General features: G+C 33.5%; 2 protein-coding genes and 4 non-coding genes across 10 annotated transcripts; all 6 read right to left on the bottom strand.

Moving 5' to 3' along the window:
- Positions 1-5471: 5471 nt before the first annotated feature.
- LOC112493268 (U4 spliceosomal RNA) lies at positions 5472-5622 on the bottom strand. The gene has a single exon (XR_003057695.1). It is a non-coding gene; the product is annotated as a U4 spliceosomal RNA (small nuclear RNA).
- A 1386-nt stretch (positions 5623-7008) lies between these two features.
- LOC107428381 (large ribosomal subunit protein uL22y) lies at positions 7009-9737 on the bottom strand. The gene is made up of 7 exons (XM_016038912.4): positions 9615-9737; positions 9454-9490; positions 9224-9264; positions 7747-7977; positions 7564-7666; positions 7405-7472; positions 7009-7308 (listed from the first exon to the last, which is right to left on the bottom strand). The coding sequence occupies exons 1-7, from the start codon at positions 9615-9617 to the stop codon at positions 7240-7242; spliced, it is 552 nt and encodes a 183-aa protein (XP_015894398.1). The 5' UTR covers positions 9618-9737; the 3' UTR covers positions 7009-7239.
- LOC112493262 (small nucleolar RNA snoR74) lies at positions 8320-8453 on the bottom strand. Its single transcript, XR_003057690.1, has one exon. It is a non-coding gene; the product is annotated as a small nucleolar RNA snoR74 (small nucleolar RNA).
- On the bottom strand, positions 8697-8830 carry LOC112493261 (small nucleolar RNA snoR74). The gene has a single exon (XR_003057689.1). It is a non-coding gene; the product is annotated as a small nucleolar RNA snoR74 (small nucleolar RNA).
- On the bottom strand, positions 8981-9109 carry LOC112493263 (small nucleolar RNA snoR74). Its single transcript, XR_003057691.1, has one exon. It is a non-coding gene; the product is annotated as a small nucleolar RNA snoR74 (small nucleolar RNA).
- An 829-nt stretch (positions 9738-10566) lies between the features above and the next one.
- LOC107428382 (uncharacterized) lies at positions 10567-19379 on the bottom strand. 5 transcript variants are annotated; one of them, XM_025078550.3, is made up of 22 exons: positions 19222-19379; positions 18861-19104; positions 18279-18364; positions 17958-18059; positions 17635-17741; positions 17438-17538; positions 16859-16946; positions 16343-16431; positions 15963-16102; positions 15696-15861; positions 15412-15547; positions 15133-15229; positions 14528-14657; positions 14057-14116; positions 13820-13938; positions 13569-13708; positions 12968-13192; positions 12566-12726; positions 11795-11958; positions 11116-11198; positions 10913-10998; positions 10567-10798 (listed from the first exon to the last, which is right to left on the bottom strand). In XM_025078550.3, exons 2-22 carry the CDS (start codon positions 19059-19061, stop codon positions 10655-10657), a joined length of 2625 nt encoding a protein of 874 aa, XP_024934318.1. In that variant the 5' UTR covers positions 19062-19104; positions 19222-19379; the 3' UTR covers positions 10567-10654. The 5 variants fall into 5 exon arrangements, with proteins under 5 accessions (XP_024934318.1, XP_015894400.1, XP_048318519.1 ...); XM_016038914.3 differs by lacking the exon at positions 19222-19379 and having other exon boundaries at positions 13569-13693; positions 18861-19200; XM_048462562.2 differs by lacking the exons at positions 12968-13192; positions 19222-19379 and having other exon boundaries at positions 18861-19203.
- Between the last annotated feature and the right edge of the window lie 1194 nt (positions 19380-20573).

Raw genomic sequence — 20573 nt, 5'->3', positions numbered from 1 at the left:
CCGACTTTTCGCGTGTTGAAGAGCTACATATTCTCCATATGTAGAACTTTTTTCTTCTTTAAAAAAATTAACATGATTCACGCAAATCCTCAATAATTAGCAGCAAGGAAAAAATCTCTCTTCCAGTAGTTGGGGGTTATGAATAAGAGATTTATGGTCTAACTATAAGATCTTAATACTATACAAATTAGTTTTATTTTAATTTGTGCACAAATTTCCAGTTGGAATAGGGGGTGTGTGACCAAAAAAAAAAAAAAAAAGAAGAAAGTATTACATGATGGTCCTCATAAGTACAATGTTTAAATTGTTCGAACGCAATGCTGTGTTCATCATGAACCATAATCAATTGGTCAAATGGATGTAGGGTTCCAATTGTTATTAAATGGCAAAATTGGTATTACAACACCCTAAACTATATTAATATCGGTATTTTGCACTTTAAATTATTTTTTCTAATATTTTGGACGTTAAACCCATCAAAATCTTGCATCGTTAGTCCATTTTACACGTTGTGTTAAAATTGGACATATGCTTTGCACGTGAGCCTCAAACAAAGGGGTATTTGTTGTCTTTTTGTTTGCAACGATTTCATTCCCTTGCTTTAGGAAATTAAGGCTGATTTTTTTAAAACAAAATTGCTTTGGTTAGGGAAATTAGGGAAAGAAAATGCAAAGAAGAAACTGTGTACGGCAAAAATCGTGGAAATCAAGGACTCCAAAATCGTGGCCTCACTATGGTGGAAAAGTGTAGGCCATGGCCCAATGGAAATTTTGGTTTCTGCCTTCTGTTTTCAAGATCAAACAGAATATTTCTATACTTTCCATGCGAGACGCTTGGTCTTGTACTACTGAAGATGCAACACCAAACTTCCTTAAGGAAACTACTTTTCAAGATCAATGGCTTTTTCTTCATCTTCTTTCTTTTTGTCTTCTTAATTTGTCATGTGCTCTTATTTTTATTTTTTTTTCCCGCTTCTTTTGTTTTTTTTTTTTATCTAATTTATATCTTAATTTGCAATAATCTATCTCGAGAAAATATCCAAAATTTCATGGGCCAAGTTTGATCAGGTTGGATTTTTTAAATGGGATCAAGTTTGACTTTTATTTAGAGTTAGATTTTGTTTTGACTTTATACTATTATATAGAGCTCATCGATACGATTTCATAAACAGTACACATCTAATTCTGAGTTGAGATTAAAAAGTTATGGTTTTCAAAAATTATAAACATCAATATTATGTAAGTGTTCAAACCAATTCCGGATTTTCATTTGCTAATGATCCAAGGTCCTATATAAGCATTGGAAATCATGTCCAACAATAACAAATTTCAAAATTTTCATTTTTCCCCAAAATCTGAGAAAGTTATTCCTAGACCTATGAATCCAAACTGTATCAACTTAAACCCATTTCCACACCAATCGAGTTGCTACTAATTTTCAATTTTTCAACCACCATCAAGCTACATGCACAAGACTACCAAGAAGTCTATCCCACCGCCGACAAAAACCTAAAATTTCATAGTCTAACTCCATAAGATGCACCCAGATTGAGCCTAAGTTGTGGAGGCGCCGTCACGGGCTTCGGTTGGTTGGCCATAATTTTGGCCATTTCTAGCTAACCCACACACCCTCCTCTCTAATTTGGAACACTTGAATCCATTTCCAACCTATATTTATTGAGATTCCTCATGGTTTGGGAGATCCATCAACTTCAAATTTGGCCGAACTTTTTGATGAGCATTGCAACCATCAGCGACACCTTTAGACTAAGATGAGCACATCAAAGTATTCCCCACCTATTGTGCTTTCTGTTGGTATAAAATTTGTGAATTTTGGATGTTGTTTGATAATTTTTTCATTTTTGAATCAATTAGTTAAATACCAGTAAAATTAGACTATATTTGGATAGCTTAGGACCAAATTGAAGTTGGATTTATGAAATTGGGTGTTAATAGGACCTAATAAAAATTTCAATTTCATAGAATTGATTTTTCGGTTGAAAAATTGTAATTTTGGATACTGGGTTCTAAAGGTTTGCTGTATAATTGAAACACTTGGCATCCAATTTATATAATTTTATGATATTTGGCACAAACCAATTTCTTTGATTTAGTTGTTGTAGCGTAAGAAATATTATTATATTACAAGCCATCGTATTGTGCCTGGAGGTGACCTTGCGGGTAAGTAGAAGTGAAAATCAACGACATCAATGAGTGGTTATATATCTAAATGAATTTGAACATGCTAGTATAATATATATATATATATATATATATATATATATATGTGGCTTGAATATGATATATCTATGATTTGATTTGAATGGTTATTTTATGCATATGTGAATAATTGCTTTTACATATATATGTTATCATTTCATGTGAATTCTGATAATATTTCAAGTGGTTCAAAATATTGATGAGTTCGCAGTGGACTTGTGAATATTGATATTTAAATATCTTAGTATTTGAATCGATGTTTTAATCAATTTGAAAAATAATTGATTTTGACAAAATGAATTGGAAACTATATATATTTTGAAGCATGTTTTCGTTATTTTTCATTGTTCGTATTTGTGCTTTGGCATAAAATAGTGATTTGAAAATTGTGAAATATTTAAATAAATGGTTGGATTTGAATATTAAATTCTAATTTATGGTACAATATTGTTTATTGGAGAATGGAAAAGTATGACCTAAAAAATTATTTATGAATGTTGTACTATTGTTTTTAATTGATATCCATATGTATCAGTATTTCAATTCAGTAGTATATTATAGCAGTAAATTTGCCACGATACCTGTAATACACAAAGGGTCATAAGGTGGGTTTACTCTATAGTTTCATTATTGCCATGATACTTTTTGTACACTAAAGGTTATTAGTTGGGTTCATTTTAAAGTTTTGTATTGTCATAATGCCTTCAAGATGCTAATAATCATGAGGTGAGTACATCCCATAAATTCATATTTATCTCTTATTGTCTGGCGGTGTTCCGAGATGCCGTATACTACTTAGCAGCGTTAGGTATATTGTATGGTACATTATTTATTTTTTTGAGTACATTGTTGATTTTCTGATCTATTGTGGATTTACTATATGAATATATTTATATTATTTTATGCCTAATATTTGAATCATATTTGATCTCATTATATTATTTAAATGATTTATTGATTTATAACATTTAAGTTTCTGTTTTACGATATAAATTTGTAGTGCAAATCTGAATTTTTTGGAATGATTTTAAAAAGGAAACTTTTTGAAAGAGTGAAATAAGAATTATTGAGAGAAAAGTTTATAGAGTTAAAATATTATTTTCTTATTTACTATGTCATTCATTGAGATATTTTTATCTCATATTTTATTTGTTTTAAATTTATTCTACTAGGTTCAGGTAGTTAGTGGATAGTTTACTCGGGCATCACTTGTTGTTCTGTATTTTCCAAGCAATAGCAATATTTATCATTCTTTTTTTTTTTAATATTGTATTATTTAATCTTTATAAATACTTTTAAAATGTTCTGATTTAAATTAAAAACATATTAATAATCCTATTATGTATATGTATTAATGGCTTATAGTATGACGGATAGTAAATATTGATCGTTGTCAGACTTGCCTCCTGTTATAACTCTATCTTTATATATTGAAGTATTATTTTAAAATACATGTATTGATTGTCCTCAATTTAAATGAGATTTTATTAAATCTTCTCTATAAATTGCCCTATGAAATTTCACTAGGCAGGATCATTCGTAACTCCTAGAAGGATTTCGAGAACAGATCCTGTAATAGTTAATGGTGATTTAAGAATTATCTCTTTCTTAATCAATTTTTCAGATGAAGATGCCACTTTACATAGCATGAGCGTTGAAAGTATTCAATTAGACTGGAGCGTTATATTCCTTTTTTGACTTCTTTCAAAGGGGAATGAAGAAAAGAAGAGAGGAGGAAAAGAATATGAAGTTTAGCCTACTTCATAGGTGCTGAGTGGTGGCAGGATTCTTTTCTCATAGACCGTAACCGTCATGGCAATAGAAAGGCAGTTGGAGGCAGGCGATAGGCTTAGATCAGATGCAAGCTCAATCTCAATATGCGCCACTTTGTCTTCTCCTTTTTTTTTTTTTTTTTTTGCTCCATAATTTTGGATGAATGGTGTAGAAGAAAAAGTTAGATTCTCATAACAATAGTTTATCTTCATTAATTGCTTGGGCATCAGGAGAGGACATGGATTCTCCTTTGCGTTCTGTTTCTTTTTTTGGTTGCGATCTGCTTCCTTGATTTCCCTTGGTGAAGCAATTTCGTAAAAGACAACAAATGCCTTTGTGTTTCAGGGTCATGTGCACAACAGGTCTCATTCAGTTTATTATTTAACAGAAATTGTAATAGGGTCCAAAATTGCAAGTTTTTGTTAAGTTTGATGTACAGAATGCTAGAAAAAATAGCTTGGAATGCAAGCAAGCATTGATATAGTTTAGAATGCAACTTATGTCAATTTCCCTACTAAATATGAGAGGAGAAAATCTTTAAATATCGGTGGTGACCGGTCCATTAGATGGTAATAGTATGATATTTTTCTTGTTCAGAAAAATAGAAAAACAGAAAAGGAAATGAAATGAATAAAGCCAGCTAAATCCCAATCAAGGTAGACCCAACTTACTTTCCAGTTATTTCGTGTCTATCCATACAGCATCTATAGATAGCTTGGGTTTAACCCAGATTCTCATTCCTCTTTGGCATAGAGCAGCTTAAAGCTGGAAATTTTGATTCCTTGCGTGTAAATAGCATTGCAAGTCATTGACTCTTTCTAATAATGTATAGCAAAGACAATTGTTGATTCGCCACAATTGTTTGTTCTATTAGATAAACTGGTCAGACAAAAAACATAATCCAAAAGGATTACATAGTCAATTTCAAGCACTTTAAAAGGCCATCAATAAAACCAATAACCAATGGACGGTTATTATCAATTAAACAAAGATAATAAAATCACTATTTCATAGGGACAACCCAGTAGTGTTTCCTCAGATAATGAACCTGAGTTAAATACCACCACCCCCAAATCAAATAACAAAAAGAGTAGAACAAGAACCAGGCACCAACAAAATGAAATTTAAACTGAATTATATATTATATTGTGATATATATATATATATATAAGAAATGAAATGAATGGAGCCCATTGAGTCCCAAATCGGGGTAAAAACTTAGACAGAAACGATGGGCCAACCCAACTCAACTGTTGGTTAGAACTTCATACTTTCCAGGTATCACGTGTTTTTTTTTTTTTTTTTTTTTGAGTGTAAATTATGGAGAATTAACAGAATCTTAAATTCGTTTTATTAAAAATGATGGCCAAAACAGAGAGCAGTTTCAAAGGCCATTAACACAGCCAATCCCAAGTACGTTCTTGTTACATTACGTAAACCGCCACCACTATCACGGTTAAATTTCAAACTGAATTGTAGGGCTTTACCCCGAAGGGAGCCCTTCCAGAAATTCTCAGTGGCCTGGGCTGAACCCAGGCCAAAGAGGGGGTTTGGAAATAGTTTTCAACCAGCAATAGACGCGCCTCGGTTAGAACCTCATTAGCTGCGTCATTGCCCCAAGCGCAAAGATGAGCATACAATGGCATGTGCTTCTATTTTATAGGCTTTGACAGTGGACCTCCTTTCTTAATTTGCCAATGTGGGACAAAAAAACTTTACATTTACTTTACTGGCTGTGGAGTGTGGACATCATCCCACTCTCACACCATCTCACTAATTTGTGGAACAAACTAAAAGGATTATCAGACGGTTAGCGTTAGCTGATCTTGTACTTAGTAGGATCATGAGATTCACAATTTAATCTCCATAAAACAGTTAAAGGAATAGGAGAGATTGGAGTTTTAAGTCTTTATCCTCTTTTCCTTCCCATTAATGCAGCCAATAATCAACTTCTGTTATTGAAATGTGTGCGTTCATATAGCTTAAAATAGTTCCAGTTATTGCTGAGGCTACAAAAGTTGCCTTGCTATGTGGACATTGAAGTTCATCCTTTTGAATAAACATCCAATCCCATGCCTCGTGATTGGCAGCTGAGAGCCTTAACGATGGCTTAGAAAGATATTGAGCTTCAACTGCCATGGAGTTTTGTCTTTGGGAAAATTTGTTTTTGATATTGTAGAATGTGGAAGAAATTTAAAAACTTGATCTTAATAATTGGCGTGTCCATTTTTTTCATATGACAGATACTATGATCTTCAAACAACATTAGTATACTGTTTTCATATACGTTGGTGCCCCCACAAAATTGGAATCAAGGCGGCTCTACTTGACCTTCAAAGCAAAAGGCACTGGTTGCATCTGGGGTCAATATACTGAAAAAAAATTTCTCGGCAAATTTGTTTTGTGGGCAATCTCAAAATCAATTTTCTTGTTCAGCAGTGCCTGAATACTTCTGACAATTACGAAGGATTTCAAGGATAACTTGAAAGAAAAGGAATTTTATTTTTTTATTTTAAAAAGGATAGATTAAAAATAGGTTAGTTTTGATTACCAAAAACAATGGCATTTCTACTGATAATTCAGAGCGAATAGAATCGGCATCGTAATGTTTCAAAACTGTATCCGAAAGCTTCACATAGGAGTTTTAAGGCTTTCCGTGAAAAATTTGAAACACTGACATTCAGCCCAAAACGTTCTTACTTTCCTTTCTCTCTCCCTTTTTTTTTTTTTTTAATGAGATTTTTAGTTACAAAAGTTCAACAAAAATTTTCAATCGCTGCAAGGCAGTTCAATCCAGAAAACTAAAGCACAGCAGCACAGCCAACTAAACCCGTGTTGGATTGAATCAGTCATATTGTTCATGTGTATAATATTTTTTTTTTTTAAACAGCTACGTCCAGAACATTGCATAAATGACCTCTAGGGAAACAATAGCACATGAATCCAACTTTTTAAAATTAATAAGCATTAACAAATTTTTTAAGACAGTGCTAAATCGAAACGTAAAATTTAAAGATTTGCTAACAAACAATGCAGCTACTCAATATATGTAAGGGTTGGCCATAAAAACCAAATTCTCTTACCAGAAATCCTCACAGGACATCAAGCTAAATGTAATTTGAAAATCAACAAAGCAAGCATCCAAAAATTGTCTACATAATGCTATAGGGAAAACAACAAAAAGAATCCTTCCAAGGGAAAGACATGAAAATTGAGTCCTCAATTTGTTTGAGTAAATGCCCATAGTTCAAGAGGAAGCACCACTGCGTAGAGCTTGAGACTTCTTTGACTTGCTAGTTGCCAACTGGGTCTCCGGCTGCAGGAGAATAATAATAGTGTTTAAGATATAACCAAAAGAATACTAGTCACTCAACATATTTAACCTGGCAATATGTAAAAACGTAAAACATACCTCCTTTTTCACAGGCTCTTCCTTTTCAGACAAGATCAACTCAATATGGCAGGGAGATGACATATAGGCTGCAATAAATTGAGTATGTACCCAGTCAACACATGAAAAGCCAACAGATAACTAGTAATTTAAGTAGCTTGTATAGTATTTGAAACTTACGGTTGATTCTTCCATGAGCACGGTAAGTACGACGCCTTTGCTTCTGCGCTTGGTTGACCTGGATGTGAGACACATAGAGCGAATCGACATCCAAACCCTTCACCTGAAAGATAAGTAAATAATTATTAGTACTCTGGAAGAACTAACATTCCTGAAACTGAAAACTACGCAAAAAATATATACCTCAGCATTGCTCTCTGCATTCTTAAGCAAATCTAAAATGAATTTTGCAGATTTGACGGGCCAACGACCCTGCCCGTTGGAATGTCTGTTCTTTGCCTGTGCAGTTCGCCCAACACCACCACAGAACCTTCTGAAGGGAATGGCCTGCTTGTGGGCAAGCACATCCTCCAAGTACCTCTTCGCCTTGGTTAAGGGCAGCTTTCTGATAGCAAAAGCAGTCTCCCTAGTGTTCTATAAATGACAGACATAACAATATACATTCAGTTTATCAATACAAAACTTAAAAACCAGTGTACAAATCTACACAAGGTAACCAGATAATAATATTAACAACAGATGCTACATGAAACTAGGAACATTTATCAACCTCTCAGAAACCAATAAAACACCATGACATATCAAAAAAAGCTTTAAAGGACACTGCTTTTGTCACAATGACTGTAATAAACATATTATGCATTTAGGTGAAGTGTAAATAAAATCAGGATCAACATTAAGGTACAAACATTTTATGAGAATGCTAATATGCAATCATTCTTCAATAAAAACATCAAGGTAATTTATTTCAGATGCAAATGTGCCATCATTTATTGAACCTTCAGCCACAACAAACACAAAACAGAGGTTCACCCAAGAATAATGCCAAGTGATTTCCCTGATGTCTACGAGAGGCCCATTCACAAAAGGCAAGAGGCCCCTGCTTTTTTCACCAGGTTATGAAGATTAAAGCAGATTAAAGTACACCAAATATAAATCACGCTAACCAAGGATTTCAAAAGAAGAAAATAAGACAAGCTTCGGATAGGGAGCTTTTATATTTTGATAATTCAATGATACCACAGACTAAACATCCATACCAATTAGCTAAACATATAACATTATTCAACTACTAAGACATCACTTTGACCGAATACATCCATATAACAAAATAAAAAATCTAAATGTGATGTAAATGTGCCATCATTTATTGAACCTTCAGCCAACAATAAACCAAAAACAGAGGTTCACCCAAGAACGATGTGAACTGATTTCCCTGAAGTCTACGAGAGGCCAATTCAGAGAGGCAAGAGGCCCCTGCTTTTTTCTTCAGGATTTGAAGATCAAAAGCAGACAAGATGAAAATTACAACTAATAAACTGGAAACCAGTAGTCTTTATATACTCCAATCAACAATAGCATAACATAATCATGCATATCACAAAACAACACAAATAAAACTATGCAACAACAAACAAAATGTAGCATTATTTATTGAACCTTCAGCCACAATCAACTAAAAACAGAGGTTCACCCAAGAACAATGTAAATCTGATTTCACTGATGTTTTTACATGAGGCCCAATCACAAAGGCCCCCGCTTTTTTTCATCAGATTTGACATCCACGTGCAAATCTACAATCACAGCATCAATGTCCTTTAAAAAAAAAAAAAGAAGCAAATTCTTGTTTTGACCGAGTGTAACAGAACCACAAAAATACCTTAAAATGAACTCTGAGGTCCGATCCCCTTGCCTTGCAAGCTGCACCATGACAATACAGATCAAAGTGAGAAATAAAATAAAAAATAAATAAATAAACCCACTTCCAAACAACCTAAACGCTTAAAACCCTCTACACCACCCACGAAAGATAAATGAAGCAGCTAATACAAAATAGAGCAACTCATATTTTCAAAACGTAAAGAATAGGAAAGGAAATGAGGGACTAACACTTGGTGGGATTGTCGGGCTCTTTAGAGTACTTAACCTGAAACCAAATAAAACAAACATCCAAGTTAATCGTCGAACTATGGAGATTCAGAACACAATCTACTACTTTTGATATGAGGAAGACTGAGAATGGTATTCGAGGTGATAAACAAGTGAGCTACCATGGCGGCTGCTGGCTACGAACGCTGCTGCTTCAGCCTCCGTAAAAGACTTATGATTTGCTTTTCGTCCCCTCAAGCAGAAGAGCCGCAGTTTAATGGTAGGGTTCCATTTTATAAATGGTAGGAAAAATGAAACCCTAACAATCTTCTTATGTTCATTCCGGTTATGGGCTTACTTGGATTGGGCTAGGAAGGGAAAAGGCTAGCCCGCTTTCGATACATGTGACCTATTTGTCAGCATTGATTTTGTAAAAGTCCAACACCACTCGAAGTCGGGCTTTTTGGATAATTGCAGTTAGTTAACATTCCTCTAAAACAATGGTTTGGTAATTGTTTTATTTCCTTTTTCTTTCTTTCTTTTTATTTAAAAAAAAAAAATCTTGAATCATTTAAAAAATATAATGTATTTGGTAACATAAATTCTTGATTATGAAATGAAAATTTGAAAAGAAGAAAAAAGGAAAAGAAGATTTGTTAATGATGTGTGGAAAGTTTTATTGTTTTGTTGCATAGACAACCTGTTAAAACCCATTCAAACTATTTTTCTTTTTTTCATAAAAAATGATTCAATTTCATTTGATAACAATTATATTGTCAAACAATTTATTCTTTGGGGAAAAAAAAATCAGATGGGGTAAGAAAAGAAAATTTATATGAATAAATTTTTTCCTTTTTATTTTTCTCCTAGTTTTGTAGCACACCCATGTAGAGGGATCTTTCCGACGCTTTTTTTTTTTTTTTTTTTTTTTTTGTGGTGGGGGGGGCCCATTTTGATAGTTTCACTTGGAAAATAAATGATGAAATTATTTTATATCAGAAGCTGACACTTTCCACATTCTTTTAATTAGTTATCATTATTATTATTATTATATTTTTGCTAATCGTAATTTCAAAAGCTTTGAAGAAAATAGGCAAGGGAACGAAAGAGGCGATAATTAAATGAACCATCGGATGATGAAGTTAAAAACTGAATAAGAATTATTTTTTTGTTTATAAAATTGTGTCTTACAAAAATGATTCCCAAAGCAATTGGGACACTGCTAGAATACATAACTAGACAAAAAGCTAGAATAAGCAATCACATCCGCCCACTCTGGAAGAAGGCCGGTCAGCTTCTTTGCTTCGTCAACCAAGTATTGGTCTACCACTGCAACATCCACTCTCAACTCTTCATCACTGTTAACCTGCAATTTTGTTACAACCAAGTTTTAGTAACAAATGCACATTTTGTACTATTTATTATGAATTCAGTAATTGTATAGTAATGCTTAAATATTGCCAACAGGAGTCTAACTTGCCTCTAGCCAGAAGTTCCAACTCTCGTTGCCTGCTCCACTAAGTCGAGATATATAAGATGGCGGGCCTCCCTTGTATGTTTCAGGAGCTGTACCAAGTTATCAAGGATAAGCGTACATATACAACATAGAGAAAGTACAGAAATCAAGTTTATCCAATAAAATCAGTACAGAAATCAAATTTATCCAATAAAATCTTTCTATACCTGGGAGCATATTGTCTGCAAATGACCAACTGGATAACGGGCCAGTAATATTGAGGACTGCCACCCAAATCTCCTCCAGAGAACTGATAGGAAAATGATATACATGAAGCCATAAGACTTTACGAGTTACAACTCTCTACGATGTCTAGAAAACCATATGATAAAAACATAGTATTTATGTTTATGAATTTATCCCCCTAGGCTGTAGCAGTAGCGCATGTACAATCATTTATATATAAGCTATAAACTCATCCAAATGAGTGCAACCTTAGGAGGTCAATTTCTAAACCCATACAAGACTAAGAAAACATTATACTAAAATATTCTCTAATCTACAAAACAAATGAGGGGAAACTTACCTAAATCAAAAACTACATTGAGAAGAACACCAAAATTTATGTAAAGCAACATAAAGAAAGTTATTGATTTATAATATCCCAACAAAACATTCATCATCAGTTAATAAAATGAAATGCAGATAAAACTGTTTCATCAATTATTCAAAATTACATAAATGAAAACCTGCATATATAACAGTTAATTCAAGTAAGACCAGTTTTTTTTCACCGATCATCCATACTGGTGAACCTATTTTCACAAAAGTGTGAACCATGAAACATGTGCATATGTGTGCATATTAAAATCATTTAAATAATGGCAAGCATTTTATTTTACTCACCCTAAGGAAAGTTCTAAGTGAACTCTCCGAGTTTCCCCACTATAGATTATGTGTGGCTCATAAGTAGAAAGATTCGGAAAGTGTTTGTACTGCTTCAACATTTCATCACTCTTTGCTGGGAGCTTCAAGCCTCTTGCAAACAGTAAAGAAACAGGAAAAAGCCCCTGCAAAAGATAGAAGCTATTTCATAATTTTGTTTCACTCATCATAGCTTCCTTGAATTTGAAATTCAATTTGAGCATTTTAATAGAAGCTGTGAAGCTAAAGCTTCAGATTAAGAACTTGTGCGTAGAAACACATGTATGTCATTTAGCACTTGAACAAGGCAAAGAACTTTTGTTTGATAGTATTGTCATTTAGCATAGGGTCTAGCTCAGGTGGTAAAGATGTTGTCGGCATTTAAGTAGAACTTGTAATGGAACTTGCCACCTAAAGGAAAAGGACTGATATCAAATGAGTGCAAGCACTTGTTGCAGAATAGAATGACCTATTGAACCAGTAGGCATTGGTTGTGTGAGCATGTGCATGCACATGCAAAAGAGAGAGAGAGAGAGAGAGAGATTGCCAGTCATGAATTTACTAGCGACTATAACTTGTATGGATGGACATGGGAAAAACCAAAGAATAATGACAAATGCAGGAATCCTTAAACAAATGGCCTATAAGATGAGAAACCTGCTCCTTGAAGGATTAGCAACTGAGTTTGAGAAAGAATAGAAGACCAGCTTAAATCATAAAGTTGACATAGATCATTCTGAAACTGTCACATACCATCCAAGTTTCATGGCGAGACAACCTTGCAGTTTCAAAAGAGAAGTCTGGACTTAGATGTAATTCCTTTGCCACTTGAGGTGCATATTTGAAAAGAAAAGATAAGGAATTGGAATCCAATACAGATATATCATAACTCGAGTCCACAATTCGATTGCTATCTGCAATCAGAAAAGAAAACATATTTTACATGATAACCTACATGAAAAGGAAATAAAAAGCAGGAAACTAAACAATCAGACTTCTACAAGCACCGTAATGATGTATGTTATAGACCATTATTTGTGAAATGGATTCTTAAAATACCACAATGATGGATATCCTCCTACTTAAACAAAAACTTCAAAAAATATTTTAAAACTATGCCACTTATTTCACATTCCATTTAGCTAGCTTTAGTACCTGCAGTCAGAAAAGTATGCTGAAAAACAACCCTCTTAGGTGCAGCTGTGCTATACGGAAAGAACTGAGATGAAAGAGCCAAGCCTAGCACACTAAGATGAAGCAAAAATTGCATAATAGATGACCTGGATAACCAGTGACTGCAAACAGGTATTAGAGGGCCCATAGAAAAACCAGTCACAATTCCAATTAGTGCTGCTACTATAACATCGGGAATGAAATAGCCTGCAAACAAAAATCTAATAATTGTAAAGTTTCTTTGGATTTACAACTACTGGGTGTAAAAACTACTTTCCTTATACTATGAAGTGTGAACTGTCTTACGGATAAACCATATGAACAGACATTCTCATAGTAACAAGATATGAAAAGGGACCATTTAAATCACTGCTGACATCATTCATTGCCAGCTAAAGCGGACAGTTTTATGACTGCACCTTTCTAGAAACTTCACATGAAAAACAGAAGATGTGGTGAAATTGTATGAAAGTAGAGATTAGATTAAGTCATTTTTGAAAGAGAGAGCGATACGAAGGAAATTTGGAATTGACAATAAAATTAATCAATACATAAGAAGTGAAAGAAAATAGAAATAGCTAACCATATGGGGGTGGAATAGTGCCCATCATGCCCATCTTCTCAATCAAGAATTGGACAAGAAAGCCACCAAAATAAACAGAGTATGCAAGGGATGGAATTTGAGCTATCACATAAAACACTGCTGTCCTGGGAGGAGCAATACTAGTAAGACCAAAATGTTTAATTGTTTATGACTTGAAGAATAAAACAGGATAATAAGAGAAATCATCTTGTCACATAACAAAATGAAAAGAGAACTGTTGAAACAAATACCTGAGCAATTGATGACCACAAGATTTGACCGATAAGCAAAACAAAATCCATGCAAGAAGCATATAAGCAGACAGCATAAAAGTTAAGAAGCCACCACTCAGCCCAGCTACAAGATATGCCTGCTTTCACTAAAGTAATTTTAGCTATTATCCCATTTTGACTTACAGGAAAAAAGAAAAACTATATAGTCATAGCTCTTAATTTATTCCATAACACAATCACATTACAGCTACATACCGAAGTCATTGAAGCATATAAACCATAAGCTCCCCAAAATCTTGCTTCATCCGATAGTGCCTGCAATGTTCATATGTTTGATAAATTTGTCACCTTATGTGATTAGAGATACAGCCAAGATTAAATAATTATACTCAGTCTATGTGCTCAAAGAGAGCATGATGCACACAGAAATAATTTGAAAAAAGCGACAAATTATCAGATTAAAGGCTATAATCTTATACAATAAGACTAAAGGGTGGAGCACGACACCGTATTTCATCCGATTGAGATATTTTTATATGAATAGGATGGATTGTAAAGCATATACGATACAAATCAAACAAAATAATATTGAAGCTATAGACGTTGGAATAGCCAAAAAGCTACAACAAACATGAAAAAAAATAATAAACAAAAGAAACAACGGAAAAAAAAAAAAAAATGGCTTTGAACAAGTTAACTTTCTAGAATTTTTGCATGTGTGACTACCTCCGTTGATGTCTTCAGAACTGAAGCATCTTGAGAGAGGGGAAAGCAACCACAAACAGCTCTTGGAATCAACAAACCAATAAGTGCAGGGGGGATAAACATCAAGAAAGCTAAATATGGATGAGCAAACCTGCATTAAAGTTCAGCATGTCAACAAGAATCTTGCAAAACCACCTAATGGACGGAGCTCCATCTTCAAAATAACCTCATTACGAAATGCTGGCACTTCACTACAGTAAATTCTTAAATTTTTATGTTCACAACTTTGGAACTTTTATTTTCAATTCATCACCTAGAACCTTAAAATACTTTAAATGACCCTATCGACTCTTATGTTTAGCTCACTCAAGCCAGGCATACTGGTTTAGTTAGTTTAGCCCCTGGTTAAACCATTGAATACAAAAGGGTTTCACCATGCCAAAGAGGCAGCTCTTTCTCAAACATAATACTATTAAAAGCATAGCAAAATAAATAGAAATCAAGACCTCATATGAACTAACCCCATTAAAAAAGCCTTACAGACAAAGATAAAGCTTTTTGTTGCAACATGCAGAGATAGTTAAAGGACCATAGCATGTAAGTAAAGCATTAAACCATAAACTCACCAGTTCATTGCTTGACTAGTAAACAACAATCTCAGGATAGAAAAAATTATTGGGAAGAGAATTGCTAGTATAACCCCAGTAGCATGGAATAACATTCCTACAAAATTAGCAGATTTGACAAAATTAATGAATATCTTCAATAGGCGATTGTGGATTATATATCTTCAATAGGTGATTGTGGATTATACTTGCATGAGTAGGGAACCAAAACTCTTAAAACAATATTCCATAGCCATATAAGAACATATAAGGAATATCATGAAATAGAATAATTTATACCTTTCATAAAGTCCCAGGAAACTGCAAACCAAGAACGCAACCCGGAGGACCTTAAATATAAAAAGAGTGGCATGGCAAGGAAGATGGCAAGAGGAATATTGTGAAGTATTAGAGCTACCCTTCTTGAATAGTATACCTATAAGATTCGTGCCCCAAAAAAAAAAAAAAAAAAAAATTAAAAAAAAAAATGAAAAGGGGAAAGAGAAGGTAACCAAATTATATGTATCAAATTATAGGCAGTTGATTAAAGTGGACAGTCACATTTCATGGGTTTTGTAGCATACCATGAAAAATGTCAAGTAATCAAAGAAAACAGCGCGTTCACCCTCATGAAGATTTGCATTAGCTTTGACAAACTTTTTTTCATGGGCATTTGTTAGCTGAGAAGAATTGGTGAAGGCTTTTAAAATGCTAAACAAATTCTCTCCGCGTGCTTGGATACTTCCAGGTCTAGAAGTATTTGGATGAATCAGATGAAGTGCTTAGGGATGAAATTATATAAAAATTCTAATTAAGTAAATCTATACCAAAATAGCAGATGTAATGCATACAATAGTCTCTCTACAGTATCATGGGATGTATGGTAAAAATAACCACCAAATAGAAAGATAATATCCAGCCCAGGAATGCTGCCATAATCTTCGGAAAACATTCGGTAATCTGTATCTCCAGGAATAACAGGAAAAACATCCTGCATATAGCATATGAATTAACAATTAAGTCAATACAATATATAAGACTAGCACTGCAACAACATACAAATGTAAATACTATAGTTTTATCACAATTCATGCAGGAAAGAGAATATTCTAATACAGTCAAATAGAAAATAACTTTAATCTACTCGAAAAAGTTTGCCAAACAAAAATCATGCATTAAGGATATGCCTACAAAATTTACAGAGATTAATGCTAAATAAAATAAAATAAACCTGTGCTGCACTATGTGCCATGGGATATATTGCTGATTGAGCATAAACTTTCGAAGGCCATTGACCTGGTCCAGACTGACAAACCAAATCTGTAAATATAGAAGTAGAATCAGTAGACTGCTGTGAATCAGATATGCTCTTTTTGTTCTCTTTTTTTTTCCCCCCTCTTTTTTTTGGTAATAGCTCTTTTGTCCTTGGCAGATATAGAGATGCTTCCTGGCAAATTAACCATTTATTTACAACTTTTAAATCTCTTTATATACCAAAATCAAGCAAATGCTTCTAATTGTTTCACCTTCGATTAAGGTCATTTGAAGAGACTTTGGCCAAAACGGTTCATAACACTAACTAATTCAATATTTTCAAGATGCTAAAATATGATAAAGAGATCTGCCTGTATTACTGATAACAGCCTGTTTAGGAAATTAGTTAGTTTTTGTTTGAGCTATGCAACAAATTATGTAGGTTCTCAAGAATTTTGGAGTTAATAATGTCTGCAATTAAAAAGTACCATACCTGGACCACCTGTCCCAGATGCTTCTACATTTATAAAAGCTCCAATTGTCTCACGCCATTCATGTGTCTTCATGAAGCCATGTGCTCCCTGAATCAGGATAAAAAAAACCATCCGTCAAGATTGAATTTCTTAGAGGGCCAACAATTGATATCATGTTAACTGCATGATTTTTCATCAAGCCTAATTGTGAGGATTGACTTTCTGCTGTTTGATTTGATTTTGCTTTTAGTCAAGCACCCTGGTAAACTTCTCTAGGATGGACTTAAGAGAGTGCTTCACCATCCTATACTATAATTTTAACAATTGATTACTGATACACAAGAAAATTTATGTTATGAACCAGAATGGCTTATTTAGTAAAAAGAATCAGTCTAACATTCTTCCCCTCATAACTTTATCTCATTTATTCTTATGTCAATTGAAGTAACTACAGGGTTTTGACAAACTTTTATCAGTTCTCTCCATCTCTCCTAATTCAATCATATGGCTCATTACCAGCTCAAAACAAGTAACTAAAAAACACTCAAAATAGAAACTGACACTAACCATATTTTAAGTAGGAAACCAAAATATCTTACCAACATAAAAAGCTCCTCAGCACCATTAAAAAGAAAAATAATAGGCCGAGGAGGAACCCAACCAGAGTCTACAACAAGCCTTCCTATTTCCAATAGCGATGCTGCATCAAAGAAATATGCAAAAAATAGTATGACCAAGCAAGAAATATTGAATACCATGTCTCAAGTTCAGTGGACTTTTACTTGAATGTACCCACCAACACATGAACCACAATCACCCGCACCAGGAGAACCAAGTGTACTATCGAAATGGGCATTCATTAATACTGATGGGTCTGAGATTTGCGAGTCCACTGATGACACCCTGCCGTTAAACGAAAGGTAAATTACAAGGTAGGTGATATTTGCTGAAATGGCTGCAAGATGAAAACAGTAATTCTTTCCTTATGTTGGAAAGTAGGCACAGCTATGGCCTAACTAAATGCCCAAGTGGGACCCAATAGCATAAACTACGATAGAATTAAGAACTTTAACACACCAAACAAGGAGTCCAATAAATATTCACAGAAATCGAAGGTACCTCATAAGAACATTTATATGGTTTCTGTATGCCAGAGATATGCTGTGGCCTAAGAACATCATATTGAAACTGCCATTAACAAAGGTCTCCTGTATTTCAATCCTGCACAAATGTTAATTCGCTCTATCACACTTGGAGTTTAACTCCTTTCTTCTCAAAAGGGAAAATTTTTAAAAAAAAAAAAAAAATTTAAAAAAAAAATCCTAAAAGTTAAACACAACAAGAAAAGATTTGGGCCATTAAAAATAAAAAATTAAAAAATAAAAGTTTGGAGTAATGAAACAATAGAAACTTTATTATAAGGGAAAATCTATTATCTACCTTGTATTGGATCCCGCTCGCTTCTTCATCATTTCCAACTGTCGGATAATATATCGAGCAGCTTCTTTCAAACCAGGCCTTCCTTCCTGTCAACAACCGCACTAAATGACTCAAACAACTCAACTAACAACATGCCATCTTTATCATCATCATCCTATAAGTCCATTACCAATTATTATCTCTCTCTCTCTCTCTCTCTCTCTCTCTCTCTCTCTCTCTCTCTCTCTCTCTCTTTGCTAGCCTATCTATAAGGAAGTTGAGGAAAATATATTTTCATCTAGACCTAATAATAAAAAATAAAAATAAAAAAACAAAAATTCAAAGAATTAACATTCCACTCAGTTAAGTTTTCTGCATCTTCTCGGGAAACAAGCAAAGCAATGACATTGAAACTTTCAACATTCATTAACAAAAATTCCAAATTTTAGATTTTTTTTTTTTTTTTTTTTTTGAAAAAAACAAGAAGTAGCCTAAAAGATTTCCCCCCAAAAAAAAAAATAAAAAAAATTCATATTTAAATCAGAAAGAACAAAATAAATCATGCAATGAAATTGCGATTTAGGTATAGGAAGGATGGCTCACTTGGCGACCGCCGATCTCTTTGGCTAAAATTCGAACATGTTCGATGGCTCTAGCTTCCGAGAACCGATCCAGAGGCGCGTCCATCTCCAGAGGCTTAATAAATTTCATCTGGATGACACAATACACCAGCATCGACATTAGACCGTACATGACGGCCAAACCGAACAACAATTTGAAGCCGGAGGCATCCCTGGACGCCATTCTCAATCCCCTCCCGACAGCGTCGATCTCTCGGCAAAAGAGTCTGAAACACGCAAAGAGATTTCAAAAAATAAAAAACCGAAGCTTCCCAAACTGTCTTTAACCACCCCAATGTATGTATGTGCGTGTGTGCGTGTATATATATATATATGTATGTTACATGAGAGCATGAGAAATAGAAGGAAACGTGGGGGATTGAGTTGAACGGCGAAGTTGACAAGTGGATTTGGATTGTTGAGTGAAGTTTATGTTGGAAGTGTCTAGCGGTGACTGACTGACAGGTGAGAAAATTTTCTAAACGGTGTATTGCCTCCCTCCACGGAACGTCGTTTTAACCTCCACGAGGGCGGCTACTGAGGTGACAACGAGAATGTTAAATATGTAGTCAATTCGGCCCGATCTCCAGGTTAGCTGTTTTTTTATTTGTTATACGATAATATAAATTTGAATCAAATAAAAATAAATAAATAATTTATTCAAAAACATAAATAAATTTCAGGGCAATCTCCTATTTGTGGATTAAATTAGGATCAGCTAAAAGTCCAACTACGACATGTCAAGCCCTAACTACAAAATTTGTCATTAGATGATACATTTTATCATTTTTATTGGATAAGTAATATCAAAATATTTATTAAATTATAATATTAAAATATTTAACTGTTAAATATGATAATTAAATCTACAACTAAGTAAATTTTAAGTACATAAATTTGGTTATATCATTCATTAAATTATTTGATAAATAAATTTAGTAAATATTTGGATAGTTTTTATAATTATTGAATCTAGAACCCAAATTTGGAACAGGGTCCATGCCTCTTTTTTTTTTTCTTTTTTTTTTTTTTACTTTCACTATATGTGTGTTAAAATATATTTTAAGCTTGTATTTTATATTTTACATATTCGGTCTTTCCATATTTTATTAGTTTCCATGATTATCAAAAAAATATTACTATGTAAATTTTGCAATTATCTATGACAAACATTGAAACAATTGAAATAATAAATTAATTGGATAAAAAAGAAATTGATCGGCTTGTCAATTAAATATATGTTATAATCTTTTACTTTTTGTTTTAATTGATATAATTTGTTACTCAAAATTAAACTTTTTATAAGGCATGAGACTATAAAAATGAAAGTTTTTAATTATCACATTGAATAAAAATCTCTTAGTTTTTGCACATGATATATACAGACAGATAGGCCTATAGATTCATATCCGATATCTTTCTATAGATAGTAATGATATCAACTCATATGTCCCTGTTCTATTCAGCCGAAAAAAAATAAAATAGAAATTAGCTTTCGGAGAGATGGCCGAGTGGTTGATAGCTTTGATCTTGAAAATCAGTATAGTTTGAAACAAAGAACTATCAAGGGTTCGAATCCCTCTCTCTCCTTTCTTGGTTTGGTGAATAGATTTGTTACTTTTCTTTATTTTATTGGTTTTGCCCTTCCAGTGTCATAAAGGGGAATGGCTATGCTATCCCACTTAAATAAAAATCT

Source organism: Ziziphus jujuba, chromosome 12 (assembly GCF_031755915.1).
Source record: "Ziziphus jujuba cultivar Dongzao chromosome 12, ASM3175591v1".
Lineage (NCBI taxonomy): Eukaryota > Viridiplantae > Streptophyta > Magnoliopsida > Rosales > Rhamnaceae > Ziziphus > Ziziphus jujuba.
This window is presented reverse-complemented; position numbering and strand designations above follow the sequence as displayed.